Here is a 16,136-nt window from a genome sequence, read left to right on the forward strand (position 1 = left end):
CTAGCTGATCCAAACTACTTGCCCTTCGCTTCACATATTAGGGCCTTGTGCCTCTTCCTCTTCCTGCAGCTCATAATGACTGAGACAGGCAGGAAAGATGTTGACTTGGTGGGATTAAGGGACCTAGGGATGTTTGAGAAGTGGAGAAGTGTTGGTCCACTTTGGCCAGCTCCAAAAAGGCAATCTGGTCCTTCTGTGTCCCTCTCTGGAGCCATCTCTGGCCATCCTGAGTTTTTCCTGGGGATGAAAAAACGTCTGGGACTAAGAGGTATGACTTTCTTGAGGCATGGGTCCGATGACTTCCAGGAGAGAGTGTGGTACAGCCCAGAAAGCACTCTAATCAGTCAGGGGTCCTGGATGCCAGGCCTGGCTCTGCCCCCAGCTAGCTCCGTGCCCCTCCCTCAGGCTCCCCTGCCGTGGCTCCGTGGGCCTCCACATTGTGCATACAGGTCACTAAGAGGCTGGAACTGGCACTTCTGAGACCCCAGCACAGGTCTTGGCCTCATGCTCCAAATTAAGCAAAAACAGGCCCTCCCCCTTGGGACCTTGCCAACAGCAGTTCTGGGAATTTCTGGTCTGAACTTGCCTGCAGAGTTCATTTCAGAGTTGAATCACCTTATTTTGGAATGTCATCTTTTCAGTCTCCCAACTTGGTCACTGGGGAGGAGAGTGGAGATGATTGGGTCTTGGTTGAGGAAAAGAAATGTATCTCCCAACAGCTCACTGCCCTAGAGATCCTTTCTTCCAGAAACTTTGCCTGTCTTGGCCACCTAGGTGGCTGCGGTCTGCAGAAAAGGGAGCATTACACACCACCTGCAGCCTAAGGCTCACGATGGTCAAAGGGGACCCTCTAAAGCCTTTATCTCTAGTAGCTTAAGGACAGGCAGGCCGGTTTTTACCTGCCCTTATCGATACCACCTGACCATATCCCTACTTCTGTTCCTGGACCATCCAGGTATTTCCGCGGATTCAGGAAGGGGTCCTGGTTAGAAGCCACAGCGGGGAATCACGAGTCTGAATTTCTTCAGGATACAGTTGGGCCCTCCTCACCCTTGGACCAGGGCCTAGCGCAGTGTCTGGCACACAACAGCCTCTCAGTGTTTGGGGAACAAATGAGAGAGGCCCTGAGGGATTAGAAACACCTTTGAGTCCAGATGAAACACTGTGGGGAATCAGAGATTTCCATGTTTCTGCTTAAGAGCTGTGGGGGAGGTGGGATTTGAAAGGTGTTAGTTTGAGTCTCTTCTGATAGCTGGGGGAACCTAGGCCCCTGACGCAGCACTTTCTGGCTCTGCTGTTCCCTGGACCACCTGTGTCTGCATCATCTAAAAGGCTTGATGGAAGTACGAACACCTGGGTTCTAGCCACACACTATTAATCAAATCGTCTGGGGAGTAAGGCGCAGGCATCTATTTTCCATAAGCCGCGCCATGATAACCAGGGTCTAGGTTTGGGAACCAGAGTGCCAGTTCCTCATCCTCTTTGAGAGGGTCTAAAGTCCCTCCTGCTAGAGGACACTGGGCTCCAGTCACTTCCTGGAGCTCGTCAAACCCCACCTCCAGCCTCAGCTGTGAGTCCTCAGCAGAGCAGCCTCCTCCACCCTCCCCACTCCAGCTACCTGTCAGACCTGAGCCGGCAGCCAGTGTAGCCAGAGGAGCGCAGGCAGCCCGGCCATGCTCTGGGCACTGTGGCCCAGGTGGCTGACAGGCAAGGAGCTGTCCCTCGTGGGTGCGGTGTTGCTGCAGAAGAGACAGAAGAGGGAACCTCAGTGGAGGCGGTGGTGGGTAAAGTACCCGATCTCCCCTGGGGGGGGTGTGGACAGGAGGAGTCCTGGGCGCACAGGGCCCTGTGGAGACTGGGGCCAGCCCTGGGAATGCATTTTGATCTGGGCCAGGACCGATTTGCTCCAGATTACCAGGTAGAGCTTAGAGAGCTTGGCCAAATAATAATAATCTTGAAGTTAATCACCCCCGGTTAGGAAATGGAAGCCATGTGACACTTGCAGCTGATTGGCTTTAGCCCGGTAAGCCCTAGCCTGGCTGTAGAATGGGGTTTGGGGGTCGAGGGAGTGGGGGGAATGAGGCACTCGCTGGGATCTGGAGGAGATAGTCTCACTCCCAGGAGGCTGCAGTCTACTGTTATCTCTCCTGAGCCCGAGCTGCCAGTCTCCTTAGCGACTCATCAGACCGGTACCAGCTGGGTGACTCTTGGTTTCCCTTTACCTGCCCGCACCCTCTTGGGCCGTCTTCTAGCCTTTGTTAGGAGCTAGTGGGTGGGGTCCATCACAGTTTTCTCTTTTGATACTTAATCTTCTTAAGCACATCACTCCAGCTCTCACTTTGACTCTCAAGCTACAGCCCCAGCGCTGTAGGCAGGGGGGCTGCACGTTCGTGGTGCATAATAAACATAATTAGTGAAAATGGCTCCATGTATTAAGCACTTATGCCAGGCAGTTTGTACGACTTCTCATCTAAAACTCGCTACAACCCTGTGAGATTATCATCATAACCCCCACTTTCGAGACAGAGAAACTAAAGCACAGGGAAATCAAGTCTCTTGCCCAAGGCCATTTAGCTAGTCCACAGTGCAGCTTAGATTTGATCCCAGCCTGACTGATTCCAAGGTCAGGTTCATCACCAACACACTCAGCTCCCAGCGCTTGCTCTGTCGAGGCCTCCTGGGTCCCTGGCACAGTGACGTCAGTGACCCTGGGCCAGGCTGCCGCTCTGCGATGGGACAAGGGAAGCCCTGGGTGGGCACCACAGCAGGGAGGTCAGGCCTCACACCCGGCTTCCTGGAACTGAGTCCCCGGAGTTCTGTCCTTTCAGCGGGAGACCCACCCATACTATGACCTCCAGGTGAAGGTGCTGAGGGCCAGAAATATCCGGGGCGCAGACCTGTGTGAGTGACCCCCAATTTCATGCTTTCTCCCTTCCTCTCCCTGGGGCCTCCCCAGAGCTCAACAGGGGCTGGCCTGAAGCATGCATGTGTGTTTAGAGTGGAGCGGATGGAGGGCTCTCTGGTGAGGGAGCCCGGGCCAGGGCCCGGGGCAGGTTGCGGGAGCTGGAGGGGAAGGCAGTGTGCAGACCACCACCTCCTCCCTGAGGCTGGCTCGTGGAGGTTGCCAGCCTGGGTGAGCGTGTGAGGCCTGCTGCCGCCACAAGTTACCGTCTCTCTCTAGGGGTTTCCACGCCAGTGCTCACACTGGGCGGGACCTTGTTTCCTGAATCAGGCTCTTTCTGGGAATGACTCAGTGCTCTGCGCTGCCACATGACCTTTTGAATTGGCTGCAGCAGGATCTCCATTCAGTTGAATAGGAGGTGTAACTGGTGGAGACGGAGTCAAGGACATGGGCCCTCCCGCATTTCTCCCCGCCCCACCCTGCTATGCGGGCAGCCTCCTCTGCCCCTTCCCGTCCAGCCCCAGTCTCCTCCAGGCAACCTTTCCAGCCGTAAGAGCTAGAGGCTGAGGAACCCTCCCCATCCCACCTACAGTGTCCAAAGCAGACTGCTACGTGCAGCTGCGGCTGCACACAGCGTCCCCCAGCCCGGCCCAGACAAGGGTGGTAGCCAACTGCCGTGACCCCGAATGGAACGAAACCTTCCACTACCGGGTCCACGGCGCCGTGAAGGTGAGGGTCAGCGAGGGGCTGGGGCTGCGGAGGGAGAGGGCCCCTCCCAGGTGCCTGCCCTCCGCCCTGCCTCAGGCCCTCCTGCCTCCTGCCCTGCCCCCAGAACGTCCTGGAGCTCAACCTCTACGACAAGGACGTCCTGGACAGTGACCAGCTCTCCCTGCTGTTGTTTGACCTGAGGAGCCTCAAGCCCCACCAACCGCGCAGACACACCTTCCCACTCAGCCACCAGGTGAGCGGTTCCACCTGCGCCAGCCACGAGCCCAGTACCGGGAGAAGAGGCCCTGGCACAGGGGGCTCCCGATCAGCACAGGCCCAACCTCCAAGACAGACCCTCCTCCACCCTGCAGCAATGACCCCACAAAGCTTTCCCACGAGCACTCCTTCCCTGAGGGAAGCCAGCACGTGGGCTCCTTGAAGCCAGGGGCTTTGTGTGTCTCGGTCACTGCTGAATCCTCAGTGTCTAGAACAGTGCCTGTCCACAGCCTTGAACAGATGGAGCTCCTAGTGGCGATGTTGCTACCCTGTCCTGTGCCCACGAGCAGCCCCAGCATCAATCTGGCCTTCTAGTCGCTGGAGCTGAGTAGAACCAGGGGTGGGAGGGGAAGGTCCTGAGGCTCTGGGACCTCTGAAAACTGGCGCTCCCTTGCTCCCTCCATGTAGGATTCACAAGAGCTGCAGGTGGAATTTCTTTTGGAGGACAGGTGAGTCCAGGTGGAGCCTGTACCCTCCCATTTACTCTGAGACCCACCCAAAGCTCCCAGCTGTCAGTCACCAGGTCCTGCATTGGCCTGGCCTGAGAGGGGATGTCCTGACCTTGATGCCCACCTCTACCCACAAACCTGCCGTGCTCCCCAGGCTCTTCCAGCTGCTTTGGTTACATTATTATAGTAATAGCCATCTTGAGGGATTCAGGCGTCCCATAAGCCCCTCATCCTTTGTAGCCAGGTGCCGGCGTCTGAAGTCATCACCAATGGGGTCCTGGTGGTGAGTAGGGGTGGCCAGCTTGGGGCTGCCCAGGGCTGGGGGACGGGGGATTGGGGAGTCCACGACTGAGCCCATCATGCCCACTTGCATGAAGGACACTCAACCCCTCCTCAGAGGGGAGATGTGCTGGGGAGGCACCTCCAGGGACAAAGGGGCATCTTGCCTCCCACCTGATGGAATAGCCCAGAAGCCAGGCTTTCCACCTGTGCACAGCACACTGCTCACCTGGCTTCTGAGTCTGCCGAGGAGCCGCCGTCAGGGCCCCTCATCTCCTCCCCCTTTCCCACCAGGGACCACTTCCTCTGAGTCCTGGGGGGAGGGTGGCTGTGACAGAAGACCCCTGCTCGTAAGGCACAGGCCCTGGGAAGGATGTTAGCTCGACCCTGCCCCAGATACCCTTCCCTCCCTCCATCCTGGTTCAGGCCCTGTGCAGGGCCCTGTGGACTGTCTGGCTCCCACAGGCCTCTGCTTTCCTCAGGCTCAGCCCTGTCTGAGAATCCAGGGCACCCTCAGGGGAGATGGGACAGCCCCACATCAAGAGTATGGTGAGTCTGGTCAGGGGCCTTGGGTCTTGCCTTCTCTCCTGGGGGATTGGGGACTGCTGGTTTCAAGAAGATGGGTCTGGGGCAGAAAGTTCTTAATTTTTCACTGCTGAAAGCTGACCAAGGATGACATGGATTGCCTCCAGAAGCAGTAAATTTCCGTCCCTGGGAGTATTCAAGCACAGAGGCTGTATCGGTTCAACTACTGCTGTACAAAAGACACCCACAAAATCTCAGTGGCAGACACATCTGGTGGTCAGCTGGGGCATGGCTGATCTAGGCTGGGCTTGGTGGAGTGACCTGGCTCTGCTCCCATGTCCCTCATCCACCTCCTGTGGCCAGCGTACAAGCCTGGGCATGTTCTTAAGACACTGGCAGAGGTACAAGAGCGCATGGCCGGATGAGCAAGTGCTTTTCGAGCCTTTGGTCACATCACAGCCCTCACTAACATTTTGTTAACCAAAACAAGCACAAGGCTGACTGTAAGTTGGAGGGCAAGGAATATAGCCAGGCTCTTTAGTGAGAGAAACCAAGGCCACATGGCAAACAGTGAGAACTCCAGAAGTGAAGAACTGGGGCCATGTCAGTCTGCCACAGGGGACAGCCACTCGGGAGGGGTGCCAGCTTTGGGAGGGGAGCGGAGGCTGCATGACAGCTAAGGTCCTCTCCGACACTGGGAGTCTGAGCCTACGGGCTGAGTCGTGCCCAGGTAACATGACGCACTTACTATGAGTCAGGCACTGGTCTAAGCATTTTACAGTGTTTCATCTTTTAATCCTCATAACAACCTCGTAACGTAGGTACAGTCATTATCCTCCTTAAATTCATGAGACTGAGGCTCAAAGAAGAAACTTTGTTAAGGTCACACAGCCAGTAAGCGGTAGAGCCAGGCCCAGGCCCAGGTCTGTGACACCCGGGGCCCATCTGCTCTCCCCACCACAGCTTCTGTTGTGTCTGACAGTGAACAGCCCTCATCAATCTCAGTCTGTAAACCGTGATATGAGAGAAGGATCACTTTCCTTATTTTCTCTAATTCCCTCCCACCCCTGGTCATGTCAAGTCCCCAGGTCTCATTTAGTGCTAAGGAGGGCATGTAGGGACAGGGATTCCATTTGGACGTCGGTTCCTGAGGCGTTAGAGGCTCTTTCGTGGGTCTGTCTGAGGTCCCCTCTTCCTGGGTGTCATGTGTAGCCATTTCTCTCTGGGGTCTTGCCTGCTCTCCAGAAAGCTACAGGAACAGGGTGGGCCCCGCTGCTCCTGGGCCCACAGGCCTCCCTCTGCCTCCCCGCAGCTGGCCTCACCAGGCCGGGGCTGGCTCTCCTCCGCTTTCCCAAGCCTACCCTCTCTGTGCCACGAACCCACTAATTCCTTTTACATCCCCTGCAAACCCTCTATGTTCTCCCAAGGGCTTATGCTTTGGAAATAACGTGCAGCCTGTTTGCTTTCTCTCTGGCCACAAACCTCCCCCAAGGCAATGAGCACGGGGCTTGAATGGAGCAAGAGAGGGGGAACTACCAGTTGAAAACTGGTAATTAATGTAATAATTAATATATGATCATTATAATATGGTAATTATAGAATTATATTTTATATACTTAATATAATAATCTCAAAATCCTCACCCCATAAGCTCCGGACAGGGGCCCTTCCCTGAGCACTGTGTGTGCCGTCCCCATCCCAGGCTCCCAGCTCTGACCGGAGCAGGTTATAGGACCCCGAGTGTCCTTCATGATGTCTGTAGGGCCCATTGCCAGAGAGTGGGCAGGGCGATGAGTTGGCACTTCCAAGGGGAGGGAAAGGGGACTTGCTGCTCGGCGTGCTACCGTCACGGGCCACGCAGCCCCCACTCTCACCCCCTCACCTGGCACTCACCTAGGCCCTCTGCTCCCAGGCTCCAGGCAGATTCGGCTGGCAGTGCCCGGGGCCTACGAGAAGCCCCAGCTCTTGCCCCTGCAGCCTCCCCTGGAGGCAGGCCTCCCAGCCACGTTCACCTTCCACATAAACCCAGTGCTCAGTTCCAGGCTGGAGGTGGAGCTGGGAGAGAAGCTCACGGTCCTGCAGGTGAGTGACGGAGCCTGGGAAGGCGCAGAAGACAGAATCCATCCAGCCTGGACGAGGCCCCTTTTCCTGGGTGTTTTCTTCTCTGTAGAGCGGCCCAAGTGCTGAGCTGGAGGTCCAGACCAGCAAGCTGGGCGAGGCGGGCATCCTGATCTCCTCTCTGGCCCTAGGTCGGGAGCAGCAGCATGTCGTGGCCCTGGGCGAGGTAAGGCTCCGTCTGGGTGCCTGAGGGGCCCCTGCCTGCTCTGTGACCCCCACAAAAGGTCTGGGGGAGGGGTTCAAATCAGGCCAGCCATGGTGTCCACACCTGGGCCAGAATTACCAGAGCAACCGGGGCTTCAAATGAGTCCCTCTCAGTGCGCTCAGGGATGGGCTGTTGTCTCTTCCAGGGCCAGGAGGTGGCTATGAGTGTGAAGGCAGAAGTGAGGTGAGCGGCGCGGAGACTCTTCTGCCTACGGCTCCACGGGCGTTGGGGGTGACTGGGTCCTGTGGCATCTTTCTGGGAGGTTCCACGGAATGTGCATCTGTCTGCTCCCGTGAAAATGGGTTTGGCCGGAGGCTCTCCACTGAACAGTCACCCAATACCCCACCCCCACCCCCTCTGAGGCAGCTCTGGGGACCTGGACCTGCGTCTTGGCTTCAACCTCTGTGACGGGGAACAGGAGTTTCTGGATAAGAGGAAGCACGTCGTGTCCAAGGCCCTACAGCAGGTGCTGGGATTGAGCCAGGCTCCCGACAGTAACCAGGTATGGAATGGAGGAGCCAGACACCAGAGTTGCTGCGACCAAATCCAACCTCTTCCTTGAGAGGACTGTGTGTCTAAGAGGTGACAGGAAGCATTGAGGAAGTGCGGGGACCAGAGGAAGAAGGGGGCAGGCCCGTTTGCCTGAGCTGATGGGCACAGTCGGGAGAGTCATGTGACCCCCATATGAACGAGGGCTGAACGGCCCCAGCCAAGGGAGGTGTATTAGTCTGCTCAGGCTGCCATAACAGAACGGCACAGACTGGGTGGCTCAAACAACAGACATTTATTTTCTCACGTGGAGGCTGGAAGTTCAAGATCAAGGTGCCGTCAGAGTCGTTATCTGACAAGGCCTCTTTCTGACTGGTAGACGGCCACCTTCTTGCTGTGTCCACACACAGCCTTTCCTCTGTGCACGTGCAGGGGTTTGTGGGAATCTCTCTCTCTCTTCCTCTTCTTACAAGGACACCAGTCCTATGGGATTAAGGCCCCACCCTTATGACCTCACATAACCTATATTACCTCCGTATAGACTCTTTCTCCAAAGAGAGTCACATGGGGGCTTCCACATATGAATTTGGGGAGGACACAATTCAGTCCATAACAGGACAAAGGGATTTGGAAGTGGAGGCAGGAGGAAAGGCAGTGCTGAGGGGGAGACCTGTGGTAAATCAGGAACAGGCTGGTGGCTTCCTTCTGGCTGCAGATGTCCAAGGAGACATACCCTGTGCCCCGTGCTGACAAGCTGAGCAAGCCTACCGCTCATCTGGTAATGCCTGCTCTGTGCCCCATCTCCGCTCTGTGGGTGGAGGGTAGAGAGGGCACAGACCTGCCTTCAGGGAGCTCTGTCTCCTCCAGAGCTCTGGAGGGGCAGTGACCTTGCGGGGCAATGGCCAGGGAGCATTTTTTTCAAGACAGGGGAAGAAAGGAAGGACAGGGAAAGGAACCGGAAGTCTGGGGTGGAATGAACCAAACCTTCGTAGAAAAGCTGAGCAGCCCAACAGCTTCTAGTCTGATCCCACCAGGAACCTCTGATCCTGAAGAGACATCTCCCGTGTCTGGGGCAGGTCAGGCTGCCTGCTGGTCTTTGTCACTTCAGTTCTGTGGTTCTCAGCTGGGAGCAATCTCATCCCCCCACCCACCTAGGGGACATTTGTCACTGTCTAGAGACATTGCCACAACTAGGGGAGGGGAGAGGGATGCTACTGGCATCTGCGTGGTGAAGGTCAGGAATGCTGCCAAACATCCTATAACGCACAGGACAGTTCCTCACAATAAAGAATTATCTGGTCCAAAATTACCAACAGTGCCAAGGTTGAGAAACCCTGCTTTAGCTGTTTTGAGTGAATCCAATATACCTCCCAGGTACATACTTTCCTGATATAATGTTAAGAGCCATCTCTGAGGTTATACTGCTTCAGTCTGACAGCCTATTACTTACTGATGGTATGATTGTGGGCACATTATCTAACTTCCTGTGCCTCAGTTTCCTCACCTGTAAAATGGGGATGCCATTGGGTTTCTTTGAAGACTGAAAGAGATGATACAAGTTGGGCTCTTAGACCAATATCTGATATGCTAAGCAATAATATATAAACAATAGTGGGGGTAGATGTTATCATGATTATTATTGTGCCCAGGTGCCTGTGGTGGCTGTGCTGGGTTCGGGAGGTGGAACCCGAGCCATGTCTTCCCTCTATGGCAGCCTGGCCGGGCTACAGGAGCTCGGCGTCCTGGACACTGTGACCTATCTGAGTGGAGTCTCTGGGTCCACCTGGTAAGTGAGGTAGGGGCAGGGCAAAAAAAAAAGGAGAGCCCTGAAGAGGCAGAGGTATGACCTGGTGATCTGGTGGGGAGGGGCAGGGATCCAAAGGGGTCAGGAAGGGCAGTAAGGGACTGAGTCCCCAGGGTCCTCTGAGTGGGTGGTGCAGGCCAGTGGGTGCAAGGGATGGGGGAGGAGGGGTGACTCAGAGATACCTGTATCCCTCTCTCCCCTTACTGTGCTCCCACGCTCCTAATTCCCTCCATGCCCAGGTGCATCTCCACACTCTACAAGGACCCAGCCTGGTCCCAGGTGGCCTTGAAGGGCCCTACTGAGCGCGCCCAGGCACGGGTCTGCAGCAGTAAGATGGGGATAATGTCCATGGAACGCCTGCAGTACTATGCCCAGGAACTGGGGATCTGGGAAAGCAGTGGCCACAGCGCTTCCCTCATCGACCTCTGGGGGCTTCTTATTGAATATTTCCTACACCAGGAGGTAAGAGAAGAACAGGTAGTAGATGAACATGGCTCCTGTCCACCAGCACTTAGTTCTGCCTTACCCATTAGGCTAAGATCTGAGATTTGCAAAGCTATCCTTTAAGTCTGAGCTCCCTGGGGGCAAGGGGTGGGATCTCTGCGTGGGCTGACTCGCTTCATCTCACTTTCCCTGGGAGGGAGAGGCTGGTCTGCTGTTCTCAGGTCTGTCTGCATATTAGAATCACCTGTACAGCTTTCCAAAAACACCATACCTAGGTCTCACTTCCAGAGATACTGGTTTTGGTTGGTGAGGGGTCGAGCCCTAGTACAAGTGTGCTTTGAAAGGGTCCCAAATGATTTCAACCTCCTGCTGAGGCAGAATGCCACTCCAGCCCGACGGCCAAGCAGACATGATTCTCGCCACCTGGTGGCTTCTCCTAGAACTGCAGGCCCAGCATGCATCGGGAGATGAGATTAGAGTTGAGCGAGGTTCTCAGCCCTGGGGCCCTGCGGGGCCTGGCCCACTGGTGTGTGGCTATCTGTTATGAATGTGATGTCTAAGAAAAGAATACATGTTTTCTAGTGATTTACTTTTTCAAAGAAAGTAGATTGGATTTTCAGTTATTCCTTTTTTTTGGCCTCTCACTGCCGTGGCCTCTCCCGTTGCGGAGCACAGGCTCCGGATGTGCAGGCCCAGCGGCCCTGGCTCACGGGCCCAGCCGCTCTGTGGCATGTGGGATCTTCCCGGACCGGGGCACGAACCCGTGTCCCCTGCATCGGCAGGCGGACTCCGAACCACTGTGCCACCAGGGAAGCCCCAGTTATTCTTTTAAAAATGTCACTTGACTCCCTTGGGTTCTGATAGGCTTTCTTGAATGGGAGGGAAGGGGGTCCAAAGCCCCTGGAATTGCACGAACCCCATGTGGCCTCACCTCTGCTGCAGCCCAAAGCCTGTCCCTTAGAGAGTTGTCTCTAGAGCCCTGGCCTTAGCAACCAAAGTCTCGTGGGCACGCCACACCTGCAGGGTGCCGAGCCTCAGGCCATGGGGGTGGGGAAAGGGAACTCCCTAAAGGCCAAGTGGCCTCCCTTCTTTCCTGACCAGGAAAATCCTGCCAAGCTGTCTGACCAGCAGGAGGCGGTCAGCCAGGGCCAGAACCCTTACCCCATCTACGCCAGTGTCAACGTCTGCAGCAACATCAGTGGGGAAGACTTTGCAGGTGCCCGGGCATGGGGACCTAGGAAGCCGGTGGGAGCAATGGTAGTGTGAGGATGTAGAGGCCAGGGCTGTCAGGGCACAGGTGGGAGCCTTGAAGCACAGTGGGCTTGCTGCCTCCTGCTCTTGACAAGGCAAAGATACCTGCTAAGTCACAAGGGCTCAGGGGAAGCATGGGGTCCTGGTGGGAAGCCCCTGGTGACATTCCCTCCTCTTTGCGCCCCCAGAGTGGTGCGAGTTCACCCCCCATGAGGTCGGCTTACCCAAGTATGGCGCTTATGTTCCCACTGAGCTCTTTAGCTCAGAGTTCTTCATGGGGCGACTGCTGCAGCTCCGCCCCGAGCCCCGGATTTGCTACCTGCAGGGTGAGTCTAGGCCAGAGGCCTGGGGACAAGGGGACAGGGCAGGCGCCAGGCCCTGAGTTGGTGATGCCGGTGGAGGACTTGTGAGGGCCGGGGACTTTGCCTTTCTCCTTAGGTATATGGGGCAGCGCGTTTGCAGCCAGCCTGGATGAGATCTTCCTGAAGACCGCCGGCTGGGACCTCGGCTTCCTACAGAGGTGCAGAGGCAGTGTAAACATCACAGGTGAGGGCAGAGAGCCTGCTCCCCCAAACCTCCCCTCCCCACTGCCAGCCCCCGCAATACCTCTTTCCAGCAGCAGGGCCCTGGCAGAAGCATGAGCAATGTGGGAGGAGGCAGTGAAGGACTTGGATGTCCTATTCGGTTCAGAGAAATATTGAGAAAATGACTTCTAGCTTAGGGTCTCTGGATGCCCAGAGGTCTACAGAGAGGCTAAGGGGTGGGGAACCCACGTCAGAAAACCTAGTGGGAGTTGTGAGTGCTCCGTGACAAACCTGTGCCTTTAATTCTCCGCTTGGGCTCCCATTAGATCAACTCAGCCCAGGGCCACTGGGTATCTGGTTGACACTCTGTCCCCCCACCTCAGAGCTCCCCTTCAGCCCCTGCTGCGTAGAATACCTTTCCCACTTTTCTTCCCTGGATAACTTTTGCTCAGTTCTTAAAGTTCAGCTCAGACATCATTTTGTCAGGGGACGTCTCTGTTCCAGTCCATCCCTCCAGGCTGATCGAGGGTCTGACCACCAAGTTTCCCTAGAACCGTAGGCACATCCCATGTTGTCCTTACCTCGGGACACTGTCACCATTTATTACCTCTTTAGATTCTCCCCTAAATAGGCTGTGAGCCCTGGAGGGCCAGGGTCAGGCCCTGTTCACTTCTGCATCCCTGTGCCCAGCACAGTGGCCACCACAGCACATGGTAACTGTTCAGTGGGTGTTTAATGGGTGAAATTCTGGTTGGAAGTTGCATATGCAACTTTAAGGGTAGGTGATGTTGTTTAATACATGCAATGTCAACTTTCAACTTTTTTAATACGTGCATGTCAACTTTCAAAACGTGGGGAACATGAAAGAAAAAGTCATTTAAAAGGGGTTTGGGGAAGCAGTGGTCAGAGACCCAGGAGGCAGGGTGGGGAAGGAGGAGAGACGTGGGGAGGAGACAGAGGGGCTCCCCTGAGATGTGAGGACCGCTGGACAAAGGAGGGCTTCTCACGGTATTTCACCATCCCACCCCCACCTAGACGACCGCCAGAAGCTCCAGCTGCATGACCCAGCGAGGCTGCGAACCAGGCTCTTCACCCCGCAAGGGCCCTTCTCCCAGGCTGTGCTGGACATATTCACCTACCGCTTCACCTCAGCCCAGAACTCGAACTTCACCCAGGGCCTCTGCCTGCACAAGGACTATGTGTCTAGCAGGGAGTTTTTGGCCTGGAAAGGTGGGTGCTGCTCTGGGCGGGGTCCCGCCTGTTGCCTGTGCCTCTGGCTCCCTGGGGCCAGTGCTACCTTTTGACCTGGGGGCTGGGGGGGGGCTCCTGCTGCCCAGGGGCTAGTGGGGGAAGGACTGTGATGACTGTGCTGGAAGGCAGGCCGGGGGCTGCGGTGGGAGACCCTGTGGCTGTAGGAAGAGGAGAACTCTCAACAGTGGGGCATTCCCAGTGCGCAGAGAAGAGGGCTGCTGCAGAGAGCAAGCATTTGTCTTCGTGCAGATTCGCACCCGGACGCCTTCCCCAACCAGCTCACTCCCATGCGGGACTGTCTGTACCTGGTGGATGGAGGCTTTGCCATCAACTCTCCGTTCCCGCTGAGCCTGCAGCCGCAGAGAGCCGTGGACCTCATTCTGTCCTTCGACTACTCCCTGGATGCCCCTTTTGAGGTACGGTGCGGGGTGGGTGGGGGGGTCCTTGCTAAGGCAGCCTGGCTGGGTGTCGAGAAAGGCCTGGGCAGGCACCTTGCGAACACCACTAGCAGCATTGGTCTCCCCAGCTGGAAGGGGAGGACTGCTGAGGTGATGGAGGAGAGTGGGGTTCAGGAGAGGAGGCCAGAGGGAGTCCTCGGGAGACTTTATCCCGGTGAAGAGAAGACCCCTGTTCTGGACGCTGCTGTTCCTGATAGGATTCCTTGCTCCTATCTGGGCCTGGGTTCAGGTTTGCTGTCCCTTTGTTGCTATGGTAACAACAGAGCCATCAGGGTCCCTCCAGGGAGTCTCTATCAGTGGCTCCCTCAAGGCTTGTGGGGTGATGGACAGGTTGCACGCCCAGATGCGGGTTCTCTTCTTGCTGCCTGTAGTCACTCGGCTGCTGCGAGACAGGGCTGGCGTTGAAGCCTGGGCCAGCGTGAGTCCCAGGCGCCTCAGGCAGGGCCGGAAGCTCACAGGGCTGGGTGTCTGCCCAGGTCTTACAGATGACAGAGAAGTACTGCCTGGACCGAGGCATCTCCTTCCCCAGCACTGAGGTGCCCCCTGAGGACTTGAAGGAGCCCCGTGAATGCTACCTGTTTGCCAAGGCCGAGGACCCGCGCTCACCCATCGTGCTGCACTTCCCCCTGGTCAACCGTACCTTCCGCACACACCTGGCCCCAGGTGAGGGGAAGGTCTGGGTCTGGCCCACGGAGCCCTGGGGTGGTGATGGGGTGCTGGACCCAGGACAGTGTACCTCCTGGAGGCCCCGAGCTGGCCACTGCTTCCTGGACTCGGCATGCACACTGGCCCGGCTCCTCCCGGTGGACGAGAGAGCTGAGATGTGGCCCCAGGCAGAGCCCACAGACCAGCCAGATGCTCTAGGGAAGGGGGGTTTCTGGACTGGCAGCTCCTAGCCACAGAGTGCCCTAGCCCAGACTCTCTCCCCGTCCCACTGCAGATGTGGAACGACAAACGGATGAGGAGAAAGCCTGTGGGGACTTTGTCATCAATGGGCCAGACACCCCTTATGGCATGATGAACTTCACCTACGAGCCCCAGGAGTTTGAGCGGCTGGTGGCCCTGAGTCGATACAACGTTCTGAACAACATGGAGGCTGTGCGGCAGGCCCTCCAGCTGGCTCTGGGCCAGAAACAGGCTGGGGACAGGGCTGGAGGCTGACCCGGGCTGGAGTCGGGAGACTGGGACAGAGGAGGGACTGTGGGCTCCGGACCGGGGCTTGGTAGAGGGAGGGGTGGTGGACCCTGTGGGATGATATCCCCTCCTGGCTGGGCTCCAGCTGGTGGGTCCCCCTGCTAATTACTCATCTTCGCTCTTTAAACTTGGTTCACATTCTCTTATCAGGGGTACAGCTGCCACCTTGTGCAAATAGTCTCACCCTTCCCAGAAGCTAAATGGGTGTGTCTAGAGGGCGTATCCATTTATCAGGGGCAGAGTGAACGTGAACCTGCGTGTGTGTTCCTGTTCCTAGTGGGGGCCTGTCAGCTGCCAGGGATGGGCAGAGGTAGAGGAAGCCTGGCTGGGAACTCAGAGGCCCAGGTTCCTGCCTTTTCCACAGATGTACCCCACCGATCTGGGGGATCTGTTTCTCTCTCTGGAGGATCTGTTTATCATTTCTTCTGACCCACCCGGGACCTTCCAAATACCTGGAGCCTCTCCAGCATGGGCAGATTTTAGGTGTGTGGAAAGGAGATCCACCCTGACTGGGCTTAGTGTGGAGGTCTTCAGGCCCTCTCCCTCTGGCTAGGGCCTCTGCGGCCTCTTCTCACCCACACCCCACCCAGCGCTGAGCCACCTGGGGCCCTTCACTGGCCCGGCTGCCATACTCATTACTCACTCGACACTCCCCTCTGCCAGGAGTGCTCTCTTTGACTACAGCCCCTCCCTCAATCAATCAATCAATCAATCTCTCTCTCTCTCTCTCTCTCTCTCTCTCACACACACACACACACACACACACACACACACACACACACACACACACACGCATGCTCTCCAGGGCTAAATTCACAATTCCTCTTCTAATCAGGGAACTTATGTGACAAAGGCTCACCCATCCTGACTCTGGGAAGAAGACCCTAGTTCTGGCTCCCAGCTGGGAGGAAGGTGTCTAGATCCCAGCCTGTGCCTCCAGCCTGGCCTGGGACCCCAGGCCTCCAGCTGGACATGAACCGGGGAGGGGGCGCTGCTGAGGGAGCTGGGCTTCTAACAGGCCAGTGCTTTTGGCTGGTGTGGGATCGGAGTAGCTTGATTCTCTCATGCCTGCTCACTGGGGACAATTGCTCTTGAGATAGGCTATCTGGTTAGCTGGTGTTTACACATCTTTTATGAGTCTTTATCCTTTGACCTGCTGTCTTCCTTTTGGGTTTATCTTTCTTTTTGTTGGAGTGCAAAATTGAATAGTTCTATAGTGGAGGATCTGTGGAATGTAAACCTTCTGAGACCTGATATGT

General features: G+C 56.5%; 1 protein-coding gene across 1 annotated transcript; it reads left to right on the plus strand.

Moving 5' to 3' along the window:
• Positions 1 to 1,640: 1,640 nt before the first annotated feature.
• Positions 1,641 to 15,672, plus strand: PLA2G4F (phospholipase A2 group IVF). Its single transcript, XM_004273958.4, has 20 exons — positions 1,641 to 1,784; positions 2,829 to 2,901; positions 3,495 to 3,631; positions 3,735 to 3,863; positions 4,295 to 4,335; positions 4,576 to 4,618; positions 5,097 to 5,163; positions 7,052 to 7,221; positions 7,310 to 7,423; positions 7,608 to 7,645; positions 7,829 to 7,964; positions 9,601 to 9,737; positions 9,995 to 10,217; positions 11,301 to 11,415; positions 11,639 to 11,776; positions 11,889 to 11,996; positions 13,010 to 13,204; positions 13,475 to 13,641; positions 14,160 to 14,346; positions 14,624 to 15,672. Exons 1-20 carry the CDS (start codon positions 1,674 to 1,676, stop codon positions 14,842 to 14,844), a joined length of 2,550 nt encoding a protein of 849 aa, XP_004274006.1. The 5' UTR covers positions 1,641 to 1,673; the 3' UTR covers positions 14,845 to 15,672.
• Positions 15,673 to 16,136: the final 464 nt, after the last annotated feature.

The sequence above is a fragment of the Orcinus orca genome, chromosome 2 (assembly GCF_937001465.1).
Source record: "Orcinus orca chromosome 2, mOrcOrc1.1, whole genome shotgun sequence".
Lineage (NCBI taxonomy): Eukaryota > Metazoa > Chordata > Mammalia > Artiodactyla > Delphinidae > Orcinus > Orcinus orca.

Excerpts from the sequence above, each read along its gene's own strand:
- PLA2G4F (XM_004273958.4), top strand. The coding sequence starts at position 1,674 with ATGCTCTGGGCACTGTGGCCCAGGTGGCTGACAGGCAAGGAGCTGTCC. Across the intron at positions 7,424-7,607 it reads ATGTCGTGGCCCTGGGCGAG|GGCCAGGAGGTGGCTATGAG; the intron begins GTAAGGCTCCGT and ends TGTCTCTTCCAG. Across the intron at positions 7,965-9,600 it reads AGGCTCCCGACAGTAACCAG|GTGCCTGTGGTGGCTGTGCT; the intron begins GTATGGAATGGA and ends TATTGTGCCCAG.